This window comes from Takifugu rubripes, chromosome 2 (assembly GCF_901000725.2).
Source record: "Takifugu rubripes chromosome 2, fTakRub1.2, whole genome shotgun sequence".
NCBI classification, from domain to species: Eukaryota; Metazoa; Chordata; class Actinopteri; order Tetraodontiformes; family Tetraodontidae; genus Takifugu; species Takifugu rubripes.
In genome coordinates, this window is record NC_042286.1 from 1,429,508 (window position 1) to 1,451,660 (window position 22,153).

General features: G+C 40.3%; 2 protein-coding genes across 7 annotated transcripts in view; one reads left to right on the plus strand and one right to left on the minus strand.

The window, feature by feature from the left end:
- LOC101064508 (dihydropyridine-sensitive L-type skeletal muscle calcium channel subunit alpha-1-like) overlaps positions 1-3,511 on the plus strand; it is a 54,529-nt gene extending 51,018 nt beyond the window's left edge. For all 3 annotated transcript variants that reach the window (XM_029832869.1, XM_029832870.1, XM_029832871.1), the window contains 2 exons: positions 2,951-3,081; positions 3,295-3,511. In XM_029832869.1, the coding sequence (XP_029688729.1) occupies positions 2,951-3,081; positions 3,295-3,411 (248 nt within the window). In that variant the 3' untranslated portion in view covers positions 3,412-3,511. The remainder of the gene's footprint in view (positions 1-2,950; positions 3,082-3,294) is intronic.
- Positions 3,512-9,187: 5,676 nt separating this feature from the next.
- Positions 9,188-22,153, minus strand: part of pxdn (peroxidasin) — a 57,631-nt gene continuing 44,665 nt past the window's right edge. For all 4 annotated transcript variants that reach the window (XM_029828938.1, XM_011614089.2, XM_029828950.1 and 1 more), the window contains 8 exons: positions 20,542-21,548; positions 19,868-20,364; positions 19,555-19,689; positions 19,106-19,314; positions 16,872-16,983; positions 13,194-13,326; positions 12,972-13,085; positions 9,188-12,641 (listed from right to left, as the gene is read on the minus strand). In XM_029828938.1, coding sequence (XP_029684798.1) covers positions 12,498-12,641; positions 12,972-13,085; positions 13,194-13,326; positions 16,872-16,983; positions 19,106-19,314; positions 19,555-19,689; positions 19,868-20,364; positions 20,542-21,548 — 2,351 coding nt within the window. In that variant the 3' untranslated portion in view covers positions 9,188-12,497. The remainder of the gene's footprint in view (positions 12,642-12,971; positions 13,086-13,193; positions 13,327-16,871; positions 16,984-19,105; positions 19,315-19,554; positions 19,690-19,867; positions 20,365-20,541; positions 21,549-22,153) is intronic.

Consider the following 22,153-nt stretch of genomic DNA (forward strand, 5'->3'; position numbering starts at 1 on the left):
TTGTCAGACCTTAAAAATCTGGTATCTACAGCTTTAAAAAAAAAAAAAAATCAATCGCATAGTGTTTATCTGTGGTTTTGTGTGTATTACCAAAAGGCATTTTAAGAACGGAAGGAGCATAAATGAACAGTCCAGTAGACTGTAAATTGAATGTATAATAGTAGTATTATAGTATATTTTTATAACAAGCTTACAGTACACAAGTAATGGAACAGGCAACCCGTAATTAGATAAACATAGGTTTGGGCATGGTGGAAATCAATTAAATTAATCTTTATATGTAACATTTCCCATATAAAGATTAAATAAAATGAGCATCTAATTATTCAAAATGATGCAAATAAACACCTTATTTGTTTTTATCCAATTTTAGTTCCAAATAAATGAAGAAGGTGGTGTTTTGTAGCTTGTTAAGCTGAAGGGTCTTTTTTTTTACAATCCCTCTACTCTCCTTTTCCCTCAAGCAGTTTAAGGTTTTAAGGATAGATAAAAATCAGCTATAATTTTCTCTGACCCCTCCGGACCCCTCCGGAATGACGCCTTATGCTCTCTACTGAATGCCAACAGCCAGTTTTTATGTTCACTAAGGAATGCACTGTAAGACAAATTTACAACCAGTTCCATCCTATACACATCTTGTGTTTTTGGAACAATCTCTACCTGTTTCAGCATCTTGCAAGGACACAAGGCACTGGAGGCCTATGAATTTACAGTATCTTTGCAATATGCACATGTGTCGTTCAAAACTCAAAATGAGCAGTCATATTGTGACTGAATAAGAACATTCAACTTCTAAACTAAGCAAGAACACACCAGTTAATGTGTTACGATCTAGTTTGATCAGGACCTGAATGCAAACAGGAAGTAGTCTCACAAAAGGGTTTATTGAAACCAGAAGAAGCCTTGAACAGTGGGGAAAAACACGCTCGACATAGGGAAAAGATTCTGCACATTCCTTGTCCAAAGGAGGAAAGTGTGGTGACCTTGAGCAGAATACAAAACAACTACAACTCTTGAACCTCAAACAAAAGGACAAGTAACTGATTCTATGATTACCACAACACAGACAAAACAATCAAACACTGGTGAACAGGAGCCCAGGGCCTAAATAGCCAGTTGATTAGCAATGATCGCCTCCGGGCACCCTAACGGGCTTGTCACGATGGTCCTGGGAAAGATCACGCAGGAGACTGTCATCCAAGATATTCTGCCCTTGGAATCCATGTCCACTCCTCCGGACCGTACCCCTCCCAGTCCACCAGGAATTGAAGACAGCATCCACACCGGTGGATGGTGTGGTGAACTGTGTAGGCTGGGCCACCATCAATAACACGGGGAGGAGGCAGCGGCTCGTATAGAGGGACCAGATCAGACTCAGAGAATGGCTTGACCTGAGAAATGTGGAAAGTGGGATGAACTCTGAATGATGGGGGCTAACGATTTGGTCGATCTCATAGGGTCCAATGAAACAAGGATTTAGTTTCTAGGAGTCCTCCTGTAGGAGAAGATCCCTTGTAGAGAGCCAGACCTTCTGGCCTGGTTGATAGACAGGGGATGGAATATGGTGGTGGTTGGCTTGTTCCTGAGACTGTTGGGAGGAATGCAGAAGGGCAGAACAGACTTGCCTCCACACACTTCTGCAATGACACAGGTTGACCCGGGCAGAAGACACCGCTACTTAGTTTTCCTGTAACTCAAGCAACGGTGGTTGGTACCCCAAGGAAGTCATGAAGGGCAACAATCCAGTGTCAGAAGAGACCAGTGAGTTATGGGCATACTCCGCCCAGGGTAGGAAGGAACTCCAGGAAGCAGGGATTCAGGCCACCACAAAACTGTGGAGACGAAAAACATGCCGGACAAGGAGGTCCCCAGTCTTTGCTGCGGAAGGGAGTTTCGGGAGAGGAACGAAGTGGACAGCCTTGGAAAAACAATCACCCACAGTGAGGATGGCGTTATTCCCAACCGATGGGGGAGGACCGGTGACAAAGTCCACAGCAATGTGTGACCAGGGGCGCCAAGGGTTGTCCAGTGGATTGAGGAGGTTGGTGGGAGGACTTTTCCTGTGCACACGGACTTTTCCACACCCCAGACAGGCCCATATGAAAGCCTTGACATTTCGATCCATGGAAGGCCACCAGAAGCGTTGCCTAAGGAAATGCCAGAGTCCGTAAGAGACCAGGGTGGTAGGTGAGTCTGGAAGAATGGGCCCATTGTAGGGCATCCGAACCGGCAGAACTAGAGACAAAAAGCTGGTGAGGTGGACCGCCCCCAGGGTCCGGAGTTGATTGCTGCACCTGTATGACCTTCTTCTTCACCTGCCAGGAAGCAGCTCCAATGATGCAGGATCGAGATAGGATGGGACCTGGCTCAGGAGAAGGGACATGGCTTGGGGTTGGTGGTTCAACCACAGCCTAGTCTTTTAGTTCCTCCGCCAGCCCCTGAATATAAACTCCCCCAGAGGGCGGTGTCATTCCAACCACTGTTGGCTGCAAGGACCCGGAAATGGAAATAATCAAGCACAGCACTAGCCCCTTGTTGCACAGAAAGAAGCTTCGATGCTGCCTCACTGCTCTGGATTGGGTGGTCCAACACACGCCTGAGGGTAGTGAGTAGATACGGGGGTTAACAAATAACAGGTTGACAATTACTTACCTTTAACTTACCCGAGTGATATATCCTAGATTTATCACTCGGGTAAGTTAAAGGTTGAAGGTTGAAAACTAAAGAGCACTGTAACAACATAGAACACCAAAACAACACCCAGGACCCTGACAACAAGCTTACATGGATCATAGCTGTGATGATTAAAGTTGACTATTTTGGATGAATATATGAGGATTCTTGTGATTCTTTTTGAAATGCAACAATAGCTTTTTTTCCCATGATGCCAATACAGATCAATTGACTTCACCAAAGTTAATAGCTTGTCATGTCTATTCTATTTTCACAGATGATGAAGTAACAGTGGGCAAGTTTTATGCCACTTTCCTTATCCAAGATTATTATAGGAAGATGAAGAAGAGACAGGAAGAGTATTATGGCCACCGGCACACCAAGAAAAATGCTACCAGTGAAATACAAGTATGTTGGTATCTTTGATTTCTGAGGTGTTTAAAGTAATTAGTACCCATGCTACCTGCTAAGATATCAAGGTTGCATTAAATCAAATAATGTAAAATTTAATGATAAAAGTTCAAATTAAAATAAACATTTGATATAATTAAATATATATTATGATTTATTAATGTATAATAATCTGTTAACAATTTACTTGCGTATTTTGTGCTTTGCCAGGCAGGGCTCAGAAGCATTGAGGTAGAGCTTGTGCCAGAGCTCCACCGAGCCATTTCTGGAGACCTCTTCTCTGATGATGAGTTCGACCAAGCCACTGATGAAGCTGTTGAAGAGTAAATAGTTTAGGCTATAGTAATTTAACTGCAAACTTTGCAGAAATAAATAAGGTGGAGTGTGAAGCTGGGCTCAGACCACACTCTTTGTTACAACAGCAGGACCTGATGCCTGGATTTCTATTTCTAATTATATATATTTATTATTAGAATGTTCTTTTAGTTGGAAATTGCTAACAGCACACATACAACGGTTATAAATTTAAGTGAAATGCAAATTACTGAAAAAGGGTGTTAATGGACACAATAGTAACAAAAGTTTCTAACTAGCATACATGCACAGACAGGCATTGTAGGAATAAATCTACCTTGGATAAAATTTAAAGGGAAGTGGTATGAGCACATTGTCAAAGGGTTCCAATCTGATCCCTTTTGCACAAACTACAAACAATGGGAATGCTACAGTGACAAAACTGACTAGGACAGAATAATTCTGTTGAATCGTAGCAACTGGACTGTTTGAGTTCCATGAAGACATTTCACCTCTCACTCAAGTGGCTTCATCAGTTCTACCTGATAGTTTCCAGTGTCTGTCATAGTCAATGGATGACTGCAAACCTTCACAGGCATGACAGAGCTTTAAGTAGTTGTTGTACATGAACACCAAACATTAGACAACCATAGTTAATGAATAATTTATACTCACAAGTTAACAATTAATGAAGATGAAATTGCTGGGCAAAAAAAAGAAAAAAAAAAGTTTTCTTAACATCTCTAAAAGAGAGAGGGTATTATAGAGAGTTATGTTATAAGCATTATAAGCATATATACATAAATATAGAATAAAATAGAAATAAAATTACAACATATACATTACACAATTATTGTTGAGTTGGTTTGGGTGAATTATAGAGTTTAATGGCGGACGGCAGGAATGACTTCCTGTATCGTTCGAGGCTACAGGAGTCTGTTGCTGAAGCTGCTTCTCAGTTTGTCCACTGTGTTATGGAGGGATTGTCCATGACTGTCCGCAGTTGCAACACCATCCTGTCCCTCACCACCTCGTCTAAGTTTGCAAGTTTAAATCCAACAACAGACCCTGCCTTTTTAATGAGTTTGTTGAGTCTGTTGGCATCCTTTGCTTTAATGCCTGCACCCCAGCACACCACAGCAAAGAAAATGGCACTAGCCATGACAGACCGGTATAACATGTGGAGCATCCTGCTGCAAAAACATTGTTGCCCAATGTTATGAAAATATAATTTGCTCAATAGAAGAAATCTTGAGCAGGACCAGGCCCATGTAGAGGGACCATCCTGCTGATGGCCAGATGGGTAGAGAGGGAGGAGAAGGGGGAGGACAGGTGGACGTGGGAACAGACAGAGATCAGGGAAATACATTCTCTAGACCAGATCCCTCTTTTGGATCTGAAGCAACCTGAAGAATTTTTGAGGAGAACTGAAGATCAGTGGATAAAACTGGAATAAATCCAAAAGGACAGGGAGTGATGTCAGGGATGTTCCAGCAGGCTGTTATGGCTGGGCTCCCTCCACATGTCAAAGCAAAAGCAGATGGGATTCCAGGAATAATAATTATGTCATACAGTTGCAGGAAAAATTATATGAACCCTTTGGCATTACTTGGATTTCTGCATAAATTTGTCATAAAATATGTTCTGATCTTCATCTAAGTCACATCATCAAACACAAACAAACACAGGCTGCATTTCAAGTTTTCATGTTTTTATTGAACAGAACATGTAAACATTCACAGTGCAGTGTGGAAAATTACCCTGAAATATGACCAGGTCCTCCTGGCCTCAGGAGTATTTGATCAGACTATAAATGTTGTTGGAAGACACAGCCATTCCAGAAGGTGCAATTTTGTTGCAGCATGTAAATCACATTATCATTGCTGCAACTACGGCATCTGTCTGTCTCCAGGCCACACCCTCAGTCCTCATAGCTCTCCATGCAAACAGTCTAAAAGTTAAACATAACAACTAAAAGGTAAACATAAAATCCAAGTGTGTTTACATCACAAATGCCCTGAAACAGTGAAAGAAATGTTATCTTTTCTTGTCCTTGCAGCCAACAGTATATTGCACCCTGTATAGGAGCAACTGCTCTGCTGAGACAGCTGATAACTGAACAAGGTTGCAATCTCAATGCTTCCTTGAAATGGACACAAGAGGCAGAGGATTCATAACTTTAAAATAGCAACTGCCATCTGGCACCCATTTGGCTGCCCCTGACTACATTAGGCCTTTTATTTGGATGTTTCTGAAAAAGGAGGGATTGTAAATGCAGTGCTTTTCCAGAAACAAAGGGGGGAGATAGTAGAAGTTACTATGTTACAATACAAAACATGAAACATTAGTAGAAGGACAAAACACCCATGCGCAAGATTTACAGCAGGACTAGCCAAGGCCATAGGCCACACTGTCCATGTCAAATCAAAGCAATCTTTATTTATATAGCGTTCTATACAATCAAAATTGTTTCAAGGCGCTTTCCAGAATCCCAGGGCCTGACCCCAGACAAGCAACAGTGGCAAGTAATAACTCCCCTTTAACAGGAAGTAACCTTGAGCAGGACCAGGCTCATGTAGGGGGACCCTCCTGCTGATGGCCGGGTACAGAGACAGAGACAGAGACAGAGAGACAGAGAGAGAGACAGAGACAGAGAGGAGAGGGAGGAGGAGAGGAGAGGAGAGGAGAGGAGAGGAGAGGAGAGGAGAGGAGAGGAGAGGCACAGAGCACAGAAACACACACAAAAATACACTATACAACGGGTCAGTGGGGCGGGCCGGAGGTCATCATGCAGCTCCGAAGGCGGCGATACCTGTAAATGAATAGGGGGGGGGGGGAAGCAGAAAAACTACACAGGAATCAGCATAACTACGGTAGTCTGCTTGATGAGGAGGAGGAAAGGAGAGGAAAGGAGAGGAGAGGAGAGGAAACCATGACCCAGTGGGGTGACAGAGGCCTGTCAGGTGATCATGTTTCCGGACCCCGGCAGCCTTGGCCTATAACAGCATAGCTAAGATGTGACCTAACGATTAGACGACCCCCTAAGTATGATAATTTGTCTATCTATGATAGTAACTGGAACTACAGAATTGGCAACAATAAGCTTTTTTTTTTAAGAGGTAGGTTTAAAGTCTGATCTTAAAAGTAGCGATGGAGTCAGCCTCCCGCACCTGGACAGGGAGCTGGTTCCATAGCAGGGGGGCCTGGTAACTAAATGCTCGGCCCCCCATTCTACTCCTAGAAACTCTGGGAACCACAAGTAGACCAGCATTCTGAGAGCGGAGCGGTCTATTGGGCTGATAAGGTATCACTAGCTCCTCCAGGTAGGATGGAGCTAGGCCTCTGAGGACCATGTAGGTCAAAAGAAGGGTTTTAAAAATTATTCTAAATTTAACGGGCAGCCAATGAAGCGACGCCATTACAGGAGTTATGTGATCTCTTTTGTCAATACCTGTCAGAACTCTGGCTGCAGCATTTTGGATCAACTGGAGGCTTCTTAAAGAGTTGTTCGGACACCCTGATAAGAAAGAATTACAATAGTCCAGCCTGGAAGTAAGAAAAGCATGAATTAACTTTTCAGCATCATGCCACGTCATTAGCTTCCTGATCTTTGAGATGTTCCTCAGGTGAAAAAAGGCACTTCTAGAGACTAATTTAATGTGTGAGTTGAAGGAGAGATTTTGATCAAAAGTTACTCCTCGATTCCTCCAGTCACTAGATGTTAATGAGATACCATCTAGAGTGATCATATGATCATATGCCATGTAGTGATGGCACATCCCCTCACATCCAGAGCATTCACATATACCACCACACATGTGCCGAAAAAACACAAACTGACCTGAAACTCATGACTTAAAGACATGACTTAAAGACAGAACCGCTGCCGGAAGAAAACACATGGGTGCACATGGGTTGGGTGCTGTTTCAGGCACAAGGACCTTGGACTGCAGGTAGGATATGCAGCAGTGGAAAGGATGGGAAACAGTGGCATCAGGAAGAGTTGAGAGCGATCCTTCTCTAAAAAAAGAACAGACTGTGGCTGTAACTGTTACAGCCACAATCTCAAAAGCATTGGAAATAAGTACAGTATATACAGACTCTTCTTATGCATATGGAACTGTACACCATGAGCTGGTCAGGTGGTACAAAACTGGATTCCTAATCAGTACAGGGGAACTAGGAAAACATAAAGATGCTATAATTAATTTGGCAGCTGCTTTCATGCTACCAGCTAAAGTTTTAATAGTCGAGGATAAAGGACATGATAGAACAGGAAGCAAAACTTCTGCAGGAAATGATGTAGCAGACAGAGCAGCAAAAGCAGCTGCTGGCTGTCAGGAGGTTTCTCATAATATGATCCAAATGTCCTCTATTACCTACAATGACAGTTGAAGAGTTAAAAACACTGCCGAGGTCATTGGGACCGTATGAGCAACCCACATCTTCTGACTTACAAGGTCCTCAGAGGTCTAGCTCTATCCTACCTAGAGGAGCTAGTGACACCTTATCATCCCAATAAACCACTCCGTTCTCAGAATGCTGGTTTACTTCTGGTCCCCAGAGTCTTTAAAGGTAGAATGGGGGGCTGTGCATTTAGCCACCAGCCCCACCTGCTGTGGAACCAGCTCCCTGTCCAGGTACAGGACAGATATAGCTTCATGCTGGCCTGCTGACCTCTGACCCTGCTGAACCACTCTACTCTTATACCGGCAGCTTGCATTATTAATGTATTTCCCTGATCTCTGCCTATTCTCTCCTCTACCTGTCCTCCCCCTTCTCTCTGTCTACCCAGCCGGCCATCAGCAGGAGGGTCCCCCTACATGTGCCTAGTCCTGCTCAAGGTTTCTTCCTGTTAAAGGGGAGTGTTTCCTTCCCACTGTTGCGTGTTGGGGGGGGTCAGGCCTTGGGATTCTGTAAAGCACCTAGAAACAATTTTGATAGTAACAGACGCTACATAAATAAAGATTCATTGACTGATTGATTGACAAATGTAAAGAAAAGGAGGCAACAGAGAAAGGACTGTGGAGTGCACCTGATCGAAGATTGGTGCTTCCAGCTGAATTAGTACCATGAACACCATAGAAGCTCTTGAACCAGGACATTGTTCTATAAAAGGTATATAGAGGGGTATGGTAGAATTGTGGCATCCCCATTATTGCTGAAGCCTGTAATGTTTAATCACCTATTATTTTTTGTAGTTTGGTTTTGGTGAATACACCTTTAATTTTTTTTAGATTTCATATTATTTGAATTATTTTGGGTATTTGACCATGCTTTTATTTTGAAAGTACTGGACAGCTGGAGTGCACTGGGTAAGATTGCGTCTATGGGTAGGCAGACACTGGTTTTTACCAGGGCAAAAGAGGGCTTTTTTTTTTTTTTTTTTTTAATTTGTTTGCTTTTTCATGGAAAATAATTATTATGAAACTATACTGTTGCCTGGACAATGGACTCTGTTAAATCCTGCGTAAATTTATAACATAGGTGCCTCAGTGGCCATTTGATTTAATTTTGTTTTATTATAGCTTGATTGCGGACTACACCCATATGAAAGCACTCATAAAAGATTATATAAGTTTATGTAAAACTTGTAAATATTGTAATCCTAAGAAAGCAGTGAAAACAGGAATGGGAACTTTTCCTATACCGGAAGCTCCCAATCAAAAAATAACCATTGACTACACAGACATGGGACCTGAAAACAGAGATACAGATATTTGTTGGTGATTACAGATTAATTTACCAAATTGATTGAAGCTGTTACGGTTTAGTTCGAAAAGGACCTGAATGCAGACAGGAAACAGCCTCTGTCTCAAAAGGGTTTATTTTAAATGAAAGAAGCCTAAAACGGTGCGAGGAGGAAAAATCCGCTCGGCACAGGGAAAAGTTCCTGCAAAATTCTTCACGAAAGGAGGGAGGTGTGGTGACCGTGAGAGTGAAGCACAAACTGACGGAAAGATCAGACACTGGTGAACAGGAGCCCGGTGCCTAAACAGCCAGTCATTGGTTATTGACAGCAGGTGTGGCTGTCACCAGTGCCAGCTGTGTGAAAGAGGCTCCACCACGCCTCCTGGAGGCAGGACAGAGCAGGAACAGGGAAAACACACCAAAGAAACCCAAAAGAAACACCCAGGATCCTGACAGAAGCAGTCCCATGTAAAACTGAAACTGCCAGCAATGTTGTAAAATATACAATCATGTACATATTCCAAGATATGGTTTTCCTAAAGTGGTCAGAACAGACAATTTTAACATTTTAAAAATAAAGAACTGGAAGAGGTTGAGAAGCAAATGGGATTACGGTCCAGATATAGGTCAGTGTACCATCCACATTTCAAGTGGAAAGAGCTAACAGATCTTGAAAAGAAACATTGGCCAAGATTTGTGCTGACTCAAATCTAACTCCTCTCAGAAGTACTGTAAATAGAACAACTGATTTCATTCCTTTATTGCTGCGCACGGGGTAACAGTTCCCTCAGAACACAGAGCCAAACACAAGCGAGGAAACACTTGATGTATATTTCGTATGTATGAAGCATATTTCTCTAATCAGGTTCAGGGAGAAAAACCTGCATTGAAAAATCTGTCAGACAGGCTGCAAGAGTTGTTGACTGAGTGTTTCTGAAAGTCATGAAGAGGAAGTGGAATCATCCTAGGTGGACTGCTCGTACAAAGTAACAGCAACCACCTCACATGCAGTTTAAAAGGTTTGATGCAGCCACTGCAGTTAAGCTCTCAAATTACTGGTAAATTGAATCAATTAAGACATTTGACTAGAATATCTCTTCATATATATCAGATGTTTCCATATTACAGCTATGTCCAGTTGATAGTTGCAATCTAAGCAGACTCTATTTCCCCTCTAGCCCCGGAAAGTCTCCAGCTCTGCTAAAAATAACCATAAAATAGAAATGTCATGAGACTGTCAATCCATCCATTTTATAACCAGGTTTAGAGGTGCGCTGGAGTCTCTCCATGTAGTCACCTGTAGTTGCCAGTCCATTGCAGGATACACACAATTTAGTCTTCAAATAACCTACAGCACACAGGAATTTTACATAAATCATCTGTTGTTACATCTGTTGACATGTGAATGTTAATGACATTTACAGACAGTGATATAAAGTCTTATGGAAACATTTCAAAATGAGTTAACATACACAATTTGGAGCACACATAGATGGTGTCACTGTCCTTGAAGGAACCAAAACGAAAGATGGAAAAACAGAATTGTAAACAATGTGGTATTATAGCATGTTGAAATATTGTGATACTTTACCACCAGCTTAAGCCATTTGGAGTGTTATTGTCATCATGCAGAAAACAGGAAAGAACACTGCATTTGCATCTCTAAAATTAGAATAACAAACACAGAATTGTGACCAGTGCATGTCCTTCATTGAGTTGTCTTTAAACAGTAAGATTTTCTTTTCACAAAAACCTATTGGCAATAATAGTAAAGGTGATGTTCACACCTGATTTACATTGTATCATATAAATTATTACACGTCTCTAAACTTGACCTTCCCTTTCCATCTCATATGGCTTTAATTAGAGCGAAGTAGGGTCAGAGTCCACACTGCATGTATTCTGCTGAAAAATGACAGCCAGCTCTCAGATACTTTAACAAGACAAAGAAATGTGAGCACAACTTTGCTTTATGATCTATGCAGACACATCGCAACAAGGTACACAAACTCTCTCCCAAAGGAAAGGTTGGAAACAAGAGGTTACAGACTTTCAATTGTGAAAAACAAGACTAACAAACCCCACAAAAAAAAAAACGATGTAAGGAATTGTGGGAGGGGAAGTACTGCTCAATATGTCAGCCCCTTCAGGAAATAATTTGTTTTAAGTTCACAAGCTTGCCTAAATTTGGGAGGACAACGAAAAGACAAAATTAATGCTCTGTTGTCATCATAAAAAATAGTTCATTTTTTATTAAAACATGCATATGTAAAAAAAAAACACCTTTTGCGATTTAAGCCATTTTGAAGTTTTCCAGATGAACAATAAATGTATTAGGATTTGAAACTGATTTTTAACATAATTTATGATGACATATACATAATTTCAGTCCAAGTAAATTCATAAGATCTCTCAGAGGTATCTGTTAAATACCAATTGAATCAAGTGTAATTTCTGAAGGGCCTGACAAGAAAAGTAAATTCTTCATCTTTCAGTCATTCAGAGAGCAAATAACATTTGGCTTTGCAAGACTGTGCAACATAATTAGACACAAAAAAGTGGTTAAGGTCCTTACTGTCACTGCTTTATGGAAGCAAATATGAAAAAAGCATAACAGTGCAAGTGCTGGTATTGGTGTCCTGGAATGGGTGTATAACATAACTAAGTTCAGAACAGACCAGCAAAACCTAGACAAAGGGAAATCCCCACTTTGTCAATGCATAATGGAGCAGTAATCAGTAGACATCTCTTTTACATTACAAAACATTGGAAATATAATATGAAAGCCTTTTTTATACTAAAGCACTTTAGATAGAAAGGATAAAGTAGTAATAAAATGTATGTATAACTAGTGTTTTTAAAAAAAACAAAAAACAAAACATAAAAATGCATACAATGAGTGTACATTGGTTGTTTGGCCTACAAAAGACAAGAATTTGAAGTTTTGGATTTAGTGACCAAATTGTTAACAAGAAAGAAAATAGCACCAGTTTTCGGCATTTTTAACCTGAGAAATTTCAGAGACAAGATCTTTCCTACGCTCTGACAGTACGGGACCCTGTTGTTTACTTTATCACAGGAAAGCCAACAAAATGGCAGTTACACTTCAGAGGGTTCAGTAGAGTACGTGGATGCCCCCTTCCTCCTTCTATAAACCTTACCCATCCATTCACCCAGTAATGGTTCAAAATTTCAATTTTACAAGCCTAGCCAGATAATTACCAAATTTGACCCCACACAGCTGGTTCTGGAAAAGACAGCATTAAAAACCTAACCAAACACACAAACAAACAATTCATTTTGGTCTATAGACATGGTGGATTTGCAAACCATCATAAGTCTCATTCTCTCTCCTTGTGAATGTAAATTGTGAATGTAAATTTTCATGCAGGGTCGTTTCTGTGACAACAATCTACAGGGTTGCTTAGTTACTCATGGCTCTTGACTGTCTTTGGCCACTCATCTACATCTTTGTGTTGTATGCACACTGCACAACAGACGCCTTTTAGCTTGACTGGCTGTTTGCATCCAGCTGGTGGACAGGATTCAATGAAACACGTCACCTGGGCATCCTGGGGGGAGTGAAAGATTAGAGTAAATTAAACATTAGTATCATTGAGAACATTTGTTCCCTTTTAAGAGCTACTCTACATCAATATGATCACACTACAAGCAATTTGCACTGTACCCGTACAAATATACAATAATCCAAATAAGATTCTGATGTGGTGAGGAACAACAACAACAAAAATGTAAGGAAGTGAAATGAGCAGTCAGATGACTGCAGGTTTTGTCAGAGAGGCTTCAGTATTAAAACGTCAAGTCGACACAATTGGTTCATCAGGGTGTTGAATGTAATGGGTTCAACATAAAGTACATAAAGATTTAGCTAGAAAACTTACTTTGCATTCACATAAGGTGCAAGAGTCCTTTTTCCACCGTTCCCCATCTTTTCGCTCCTGTCCATTATTATCAGTACATTCAGTCTTGCTTAGACGCTTCTCAAGTCGTTTAATCTGTAAACAAAAACATGGGATGTATTTCATCATTTTGACAAACACATTATCCAGATCAATCCGATTAGAGAACTGTGTACTAAGAAAAGAGTAGAAAAAAAAAACTACCTGCTTTCGTAAACCAGTAATTGTCTTTTGCATCATGGAGACAAAGTCCTGGAAGTCATTGATGGAAGGTTTAGTGCTTTTTCTTGAGGTCATTGTAATGTTCCCAAGACTTTCTAGACTGGTTTTACTTGCACTGCAAAAACATGTAGAAATTTTATGCTTTTTGGTACTTATAGAGTAATAGTATATATCAACTAAAGTCACAGAATTTTCAAAACTTGGTCTGTGCTTTTTATTTTGGCTAAAGTCCTCTCCCCTGGAGAAAACCCAGACGTTCCAGGAAAAGGTGGTAAATGTAATTCTGCGAGCTATTTCTGGATCTGCCCTGGGTTCTCCTCACAACTGGACATTTCTGGAATGTCTCATGTGACTTTGAAGCACCCTAACCAAATGCTAGTCCCACCTTAACCAGCTTCTCTCAACTCTGGCGCAGGGGATATACTCCGAGCATCTCTTGGATACTTAAGCTCCTTCACTGCCTGGGCCCAGCAATAGGCAAGGCTAGGAATGTAGACCAACTCACCTCCATCATTACAACAGAACCATATACCATATGCATACAGCTGCTCAACTCAATCTCTGGTTCCATTCTCCCACTAATAATGAACATGTCACTTAAAATTCTAATTCCTGCACTTGAGTCAATGTTATTTCTTTGAAATGGAGTGAACAATCCACACTTTCAGAAGCAGGAATTATGGCTTCGGACTACCAGGCATGGCGCTTCTTTCTTGTGGCAATGCAACATTGGATCAAATGAGAGAAATGGATACCGGAACCTAAAACGTTTCAAGCAAAAATGGCCTGCTGGACAAACCATGGTACTGCAAATATGCCATCAGTCACGGGCATCCATTGGGCCCTAAAAATACATTTTCCCCCATTGAATAACATGAAAGAGACGCCTATAACTCAGCGAATAAATGGTTTGTAGCTACATAAATGTACTAGTAAGGCCTTTTAAAATTACCCTTATTTTAATCATTATGTTCCTTTCTTCAATTAAGTTTTTATCTGAGTGTATTATTATCAACATTGTGTACATGATACAGAGCAACACGACAGAGTCTGTCAGCACGTTCATGTGTGACACATCCAATAGTGGATCAAGGCTTGCAACAATGTGCTATTTTTACAAATACACAAATGTTAACTGTCAATTTTCTTAGCCAACTTGCATTTTATTTAGCCTGCTAACAATACATGCTATATAAAACTTCATATTTTCACATATGGAAACAGAGAAACCTTTTACTACTTGCGCATTGATTCACAAAGTTGTAGGCAAAACAAGAGGGAATTTAGACTTATTGTGAAAATCTTGCTGCAAAGACAATAAGTTGTGAGGTCAAAGGCTGGGGGAAAGGGAGGAGATTCCACGCTATAGAGCGCACCTGACTCTAAGCCACCCAAATTTAATACAATTTAAGAAAAAAATACACTTATTACCCGCACCTGACTATAAGTCACAGGAAGATTATTTTAAATGTTGAATTATTAAACATGGCAGAAACGCGGCAGTAACACAGCAGTAAAATGAGATAACCATAGCAGCTTTTTCTGAACAGTGCAGTATCACAGCTGTAAAAGAACATTACAGTAACATGCTGGTTAAAACAATAACGAGTGTACCAGCTGTCGATCGTTAGCCTCTGATTTAAAAGCTGCATCACAAGCATTTATTTGTGTGTTATCAATGGTGAGGGTGTGCACATGATGTGCAAAAAGACTGTTCAAAACATGATTAAACTAGCATCTTCCTGAGCATTTTACAGTATCTCTTCAACCTGTCTGTCTTGCTATTCTGCTGCTCGAGCGCCCTCTGGTGGCCACAAATATCCATTCAAAGTAGGGAAACTTCATAAAGCCGCATCATAAGCCATAACCCACAGGGGTCAAATCATGGGAGAAAGGTAGTGGCTTATAGTGCAGAATTTACAATATTACTACTATTTAGTATAAACAACATATCTACTGTCTGGTGACTTATCAATCATTGGCAACGACACTAAAGAGAATAATTAATCTTTGTTAATTGTTATTAATTCAATTACCTGTAATTATTAATCAAATGAATGAATGGATATGTCCGAAACATTCATTTTCAAAAAAGAAGACTTTGTCTTAATTGTCGCATTGTATAAAAAAATAAATGTTAGTTGATATATCAACTACCACCTCATTTTTAATTATTTATTATACCCATTTCACATATACACACCTCTAACAGGAACATATAGCTGTTTATTCATCATTGTGTTTTTCTTTCTCTTTTAAATTGCTATACTTTATAGTTTACTTTATAATTTACTTAAATGCTGTCTCCTCTTTACAGTCATTGCAGTGACTCAGCCACAATTATCCATGAACAAGCTCATGAACCTGCCTGCTATGACCACAGAAACTGTCAAATGAGCCAGGGAGAAGCTGAGTGTTTGTTTGGTATGCTAGTCGGAAATGCTACTGTGCAATCTCAGCCTCTATGGGGGTACTCCTCAACACAGTATCCAGTTCTCTTAATAGATCCATCACCACATCCTGCTGCAAAACACCACAAAAGAAGCTGTAGGCCACTGCCTTTTATTGGTTATTTTTTGTATCAAAATATTCTAAGTATAATAATAATAATAATAATAATAATAATGATAATAATAATGTATTTAAGTCCCCCTTCAATTAGATCTATTTATCTAATAATAATAATAATAATGATAATAATTGTAAGAGCCATAGAGCAGAATTGATGTGTGTAATAATGACATGCAATTTATGTTTGCAATTTGTATTTGTTTGATGCAAGGTACATGTTATTGTGTAACTCATAACATAAAAATGATTGTTGACGTAAAGTTTTGGATGACGCTCCCTGAGATTGATTTAAGAGAGCATGCGCAGCGTCAGTTCAGGTGAGCTGCATTAAGTACGGGAGCACAAAGTTTTCTTACCGACGTAATCTTTTGGAATTCATATAAAGACACTTAAAATGGAATTACATTATCATGTCATGCGAGTGAAGAATTACTGTGTCCGCAGCTTAAAAATGGTACGTTAATTGAAGGTGGAGTGAAATATTACAATAAATTACAATAATAATAATAATAATAATAATATCTAATTATTTGCAGGGGGGATTAAATTAAAACATTTTCAAATTTCCATACTGCATTTAATGTTAACGGATCTATGTATCACTTAAAAAAACAGGCCTTCTCATCCACCTGAACTCTTCCAGAGTGTTTTGAGAATACCCTGGAAGTGTCACCAGCATATTGCAACCAACAACTCCTCTGCTCCGCTATTGTGGAATACTCTCCCAGAAAATCGAAGGGATCCACAGATGATGATTTTGAAAAAACTTTTAATGTGTAAATGCTGTTGCTCAAGCTTTCTTTGATGTTTTTTTTAAAAATATTTTTCTGCTAAAATATAAAGTTATAATCATCGTCATCATCATATAAGGATGCACCTAAGGAAAAATTCTGTCATCCAATTCCCCTGTTCACCATACAAACTCCACAAACTGTCCCCCTGGTGATTTATGTTGGAAACCTTCTTGCTTTGAGGTGACAATGCTAACCACCAGTGTCATGTATTGCTTGAATACTGTTCCGTATATAATTATTAAAATACATGAATTACTGTGCATATAGATGGGATAGTTACATCTTGCCTTGTTACCTCTTTTGCGGGATGCTTGCGGCAGGTTTTTCCTCAATGTGGCTGTGTTCAGCTGATCTGCGTCCTCTAAAATGGTAAGACAGTGCATTGAATTGACCCTTGGTTCTGCAATCTGTTGGAATTCAACAACAGACAACACATGATTACCATGTTGAAATGGAGGACACAAAATCCAGTTCTGTTTGTAGTTGTGTATCGGCCCCCTGCTGGGCCACATTCAGAATTCCTGTCTGAGTACTGAGACTTCCTGTCTGACTTAATGCTTAGAACATTATTGTAGGTGACTTTAAGGTTTATGAAAGATATCATAAATTACAGTTTTTTGAATGGTTCTGTTTCATTCCTTGAGAGTTGGTTTCTTCCCACCTACAAATCAACCGACTCATAGCTTTAATCACGTTTTTGATCTGGTGTGGAGGTAGAACATATGTTAGTGTTCCCTCAGAACCTACTCCTGTTCTATCAATCTTTAATAAATAACTTTTGAATTTATGAGTTAGGATTCTTCCACACTCAGAATACAGTCTTAGTATAACATAGCATTTAGCTAACAGGTCCCCCAGCTGTGGAACCGGTTCCTTGTCCAGGTATGGAAGGCTGACTCCCAAGGTACTTTTAAGATTAGACGTATAAACTTCCTCTTTCAGAAAGCTTTTAGTCAGTGATTCTGGAGTTGCAATCATATTTTCTAGCTAAATCATGCCTCACCTCCACTCATCTCTTATAACAATAGCTTATTGTAATAAATGCATTTGCACATGTGTCTATTCATTTTTCAAACTATCCTCCTCCTTCTCCTCTTTTACCCAGCCAGCGAGCCGGCCAGACAGTTCTGCTCAAGGTTTCTTCTTGTTGCCTTGTCATCCTAAATGCCTTTTTGTGTTGAACAGTTTTGTTCCGCCAGGATGAGCTCAGTGAAACCATCCTGTATCATGATGAATATCAAGACTTGATTTTCCAGATAAATGTTGGATCCGACTGCTGGGAAACCGACAAACTAACAAACAATCACAGAAAGACAACAAGACAGCCAAACAACTACCAAACAAACCCAAAAAGGGGGGAAAAAATACCAAAAAAAATGACTTGGTATCAATACAAAAACAAACTAATGAGTTACAAAACTATGAACGTTTTAGAATGGACAGAAAAAGTAGCTGTGCCACATCACTACACAAGTTACAGGTTCCCTAATCGGAGAGATTTCCCAAGCATGACGTACTTCATACATGCGTTTCTATTGACGCTCCTGTAGCTAAACATAGTGTCGAACCGACCCAAGACATGATATTTTTATGCAGGTAAAAGGGTCTAAAGAGAACAGTAAAGAGAACAGTAAGGCTGAGACAAAAATGCCAAAAGGAGAAAAACAGAGGAACTCTCTTGACAACAAGTTTCTTGCGGAACAAAAACCCCAAAAGAGTCTGCAGGATATGGCTCCAAGTGGTGTTCATATGTGTCAGTCAAAGGAAATAGATGTTGCAAACCCAATTTGGGAAAAAGCAGATTTGGAATGAAATGGAATTTTTTTGCATGATATGTGTACTGTAAATTCTGCACTACAAAGCGCACATGACTTTAAGCTGCACCAAAATGTAAGAAAAACTACACATAACCACACCCGACTATGAGCCACAGACAGATAATTTTAAATGTTGAATTACTAAACACGGCAGCAACACAGCTGTAACACAGCAGTAAAATGAGATAACTATAGCAGCTTTTTTTCTGTACAGTGCAGCAACACATCTGTAAGATGATATTACAGTTACATGCCGCTTAAAACAATGATGAGCCTTGAACTTAAAAGCTGCATCATAAGCATTTTTTCAAGTGCTATCAATGATGAGGGTATCCACATAAACCACAAAAAGACCGTTCAAAACAATTAAACTAGCATTTTCCTTGGAGCTTTACAGTATCTTTTCCTGTCTTGGGCTGCTCGAGCGCCCCCTGGTGGTTGCCCAGCCGTAAATATCCATTCAAATTAAGGAAGCCCCAAAAATCCATAAATAAACCATATCACTGTATAAACCACAGGGGTAAAAGCATGAGAAAAAAGTATCTGCTTATAGTACAGAATTTACGGCACTTTACTGATAATGAACACCTGTAAAATGTAAATGCTTTGGTGCGTCCAAAATGATGCCTGCAATGTTTTTAATGCACAAATGCAATTCTTGTCTACATAGATAAAATATGAGCTTTGCGTCAGAATAAGATGTGTCCCATACCTTCACAGCAGTCTTGCCACATGCGAAGATCGATTTTAGGGATATCGTCACAGCTGCTATACCCATGAGGAGGCTCAGCCACCTGAAACACGTCCTGTTGGACGCGTGTGATATTGTCCCCATTATCGCACAGCACCCTTGCCAGAGATGCCTGTTTCAACTGAGTAAGCTGGGCTGGTGAAAACACGCCTGGATTTTCATACCAAAACCTAAATATACAGAGAGAAAATATTGGTTTCACAATATTCTAAAATGACCTGAACTGGCCAAGATCAATAAATTATCAGAGATTTATTTATAATTACTATCTGCATTCTGCCTCAATTTTAAAATCTGAAAACAGCAATAAGAGTAATCATAGCTGCAGTACAATGGCAAAAATGTCATTTTGAACAATGACAATTTGAGCTGGGTAGTATTTGGTATTTGTATTTTGATTTAATGGGCACCTGTCTCCATCCCGTAAGCGTTTGAACTGAGCGACCAGCAAGCACATGAGAGTGGGCCCAAGTCTACTACCAGGCACCAGATCTTCAGCCATCAATGCAGGAAATAGGTCGATGTTAAGAGGTGTGCCATAGAGTCTGTCACACAGGACAAATAATTACTAAAATGAGCACATTCATCAGTATCTCCAGTCTTTTATGTAGCTCTAACTGTAAGAAAATAACATCTGAAGGTTAAACCTTAAATGCCTTACAAACAGGAATACAGCTTAAACATCACTTAGTTTATAAACAATTTAAATCATCCAAGTTTTACCTTTGAATTTTCTCTCTGACGTTGGAATTCTTAATTTCATTCCTTAAATCATCAAAGGTGTGAGCTGAGGTAAGATTGCAAAATGTCCTGTAATCATTGTATGATGGTATGCCATGGTCCCTTCCTCTCTGTATATTCATTGCAGCCAGATCCAGAGCTACAGCATGGGACATTGAAAACAGCCTCTCCGTCAGCTCCGTATTTAACAGTTGTGTTGAAACCCGCATTTTGCCAGCAACACCAAATAGCCCCCGAAGGAGTGGGTCGATACCACCCTCATTTACAATTCGAAAGGGTGAGAAGAAGGCCCGATGGAGAGAGACGTGTCCCTGTGCAATGGGCTGGAAGTCTTCATCCAAACGGTACAGGATTGGGTTGATGAGAGTGTGCCCAAAGCGGAACGCAGCAGTGGCAAAAGCATTAAAGATAGCAGCATTAATATTGGGGTTGTAACCAGTGTATGATCCCATCATTCTCATTCCTGCCTCACCGAGGATCTGGAAGATGAGAAAAGGAATGTCACAGCTTTGGTTCTTGTTAAGCATTGATAATCTACTAAAATGTTTCTGGATGCATTACCTTGACAACAAAATGCATTTTATTGAGTTAGAATCTTAACTGAAGATTCAATATTAACATAGAAGACACATTTTACTTAGTCTGGTCGATATTACCTTTGGCAACCAGTGAGAGTAGGTGACGTGCTGCATCTGGGCCCCCACTATCTTTCTGGCTTCATGGTAGATGGTATCTCCGTCCCAGTGAGGGTTCAACCTCAGTAACTCTGTAGCTATGCGATTGTGTTCCCTGAACCACACTGTGTGCATGGCAGTCAGTCCAAGCTGCTCATTAGCACGGTGATCTCCCGCTAAAAAACACGGAATGGGGCTCTCATTTTCATCCCTCATACACTCCGTGGGTGGCCCTGTGGCAAAAGGAAGAAGTGGCTTTCCTGTTCGCTGTATGATACCTTGCCGGAGTAGTCCCCTTTGGCTTGCCAAATCTCTGATCTCTTCAGATTCATGCCTGGAGCTGCCATAAACATTAGAGGCATCGATGTAAGAGGTCAGCTGGTTGATTTGTTCTCTTGGATACACGCTGTTCATTAGAAGAGAAGTCATGCCACTGCCACACACAGGACTAGATCTGACAAAGAACATGCAGTGGGCACCAGTGCGCAATTGCCGTGGGTCATTGGGGGGAAATTGAATTGGAAAGCAAGGGGGGTCATTCGTGCAGACCTGAGTGCAGAGATGGCCATCAGAAAACCGGGACTGGCTGAGTGCTGCCACTGTAGCATCCAAGTCATGGTCAAGAAACTGACCCCACTGCATCAGCATGTGAGTGTAGCGATCATCAGGAGTGATTGTCTCTGTTCCAATCATTGTTGTAGACACCAGTCTTGGTAGTGGCAACCTATATCCATTATGTAGCCCCTCAGTAGCCCCCCTTGGCAAGTTAAAGCCATTGTCATAGACTGATTTCAGGAGTCGGTCGAAAGCAGTGAGTGATGCACCCCACATTGGGTGCTGCAGGTTATTGCAAGTCCCATCATGGCTGCGATACTTCTGATGAAAGCAAATGTCGGAGCAGTTATTGAAGCGGCGGTGAGCTGTGCAACCAGATAGGTTGGCGATGACATCCAAAAAGTGAGGGGACACTAGGTCATTGTAACGAAATGCTGTGAGGTAACAAAATGAGACAATGTCAATATCACCCAAAATCAATAATCTTTGTTATGTGCTCAATAGTTTTTGCTTTTGCTGCTTTAGGGTTAGGGTAATAATACAACTATTATTGGCTCCTTTGTCATTTGAATTAGTATCTCCCATGTCCTGAGTAACTCTTAAGAGAAAATAGCATTTAGATGATTGATTATTTTAAGAATTAATTTCCTGGATGAATTTGAGGAGGAAGTTGTTACACAAACTTATTTGCTTTTTAACGGCCTAAACATGCTCTACAACTCTTCTTTTTTTTTACCTGACATGGTACATCTGCAAAGTTTCACCTGTGTGCCGTAAAGCCCCTCCCACATTTGACTGACATAAAATTTGGTATACAAGTGTACAACACTAAATCCCAGATAGTGTCTCTTTTATCTTCACAGAAGATGTTGAGGTGTTTGAGTAGGCAACACAGAAAGGATCACTTTGAATTTTTTTTTTCGAGAGCACAAAGAAGGACTTGAGTTTCATGAATCAACATCCTTTTATCATTCACCTCCTCCAGCAGAGTGCTCATTGTCATTTGTTGGACTGTGGACTTTGAAAAGTTAGTTTGAAA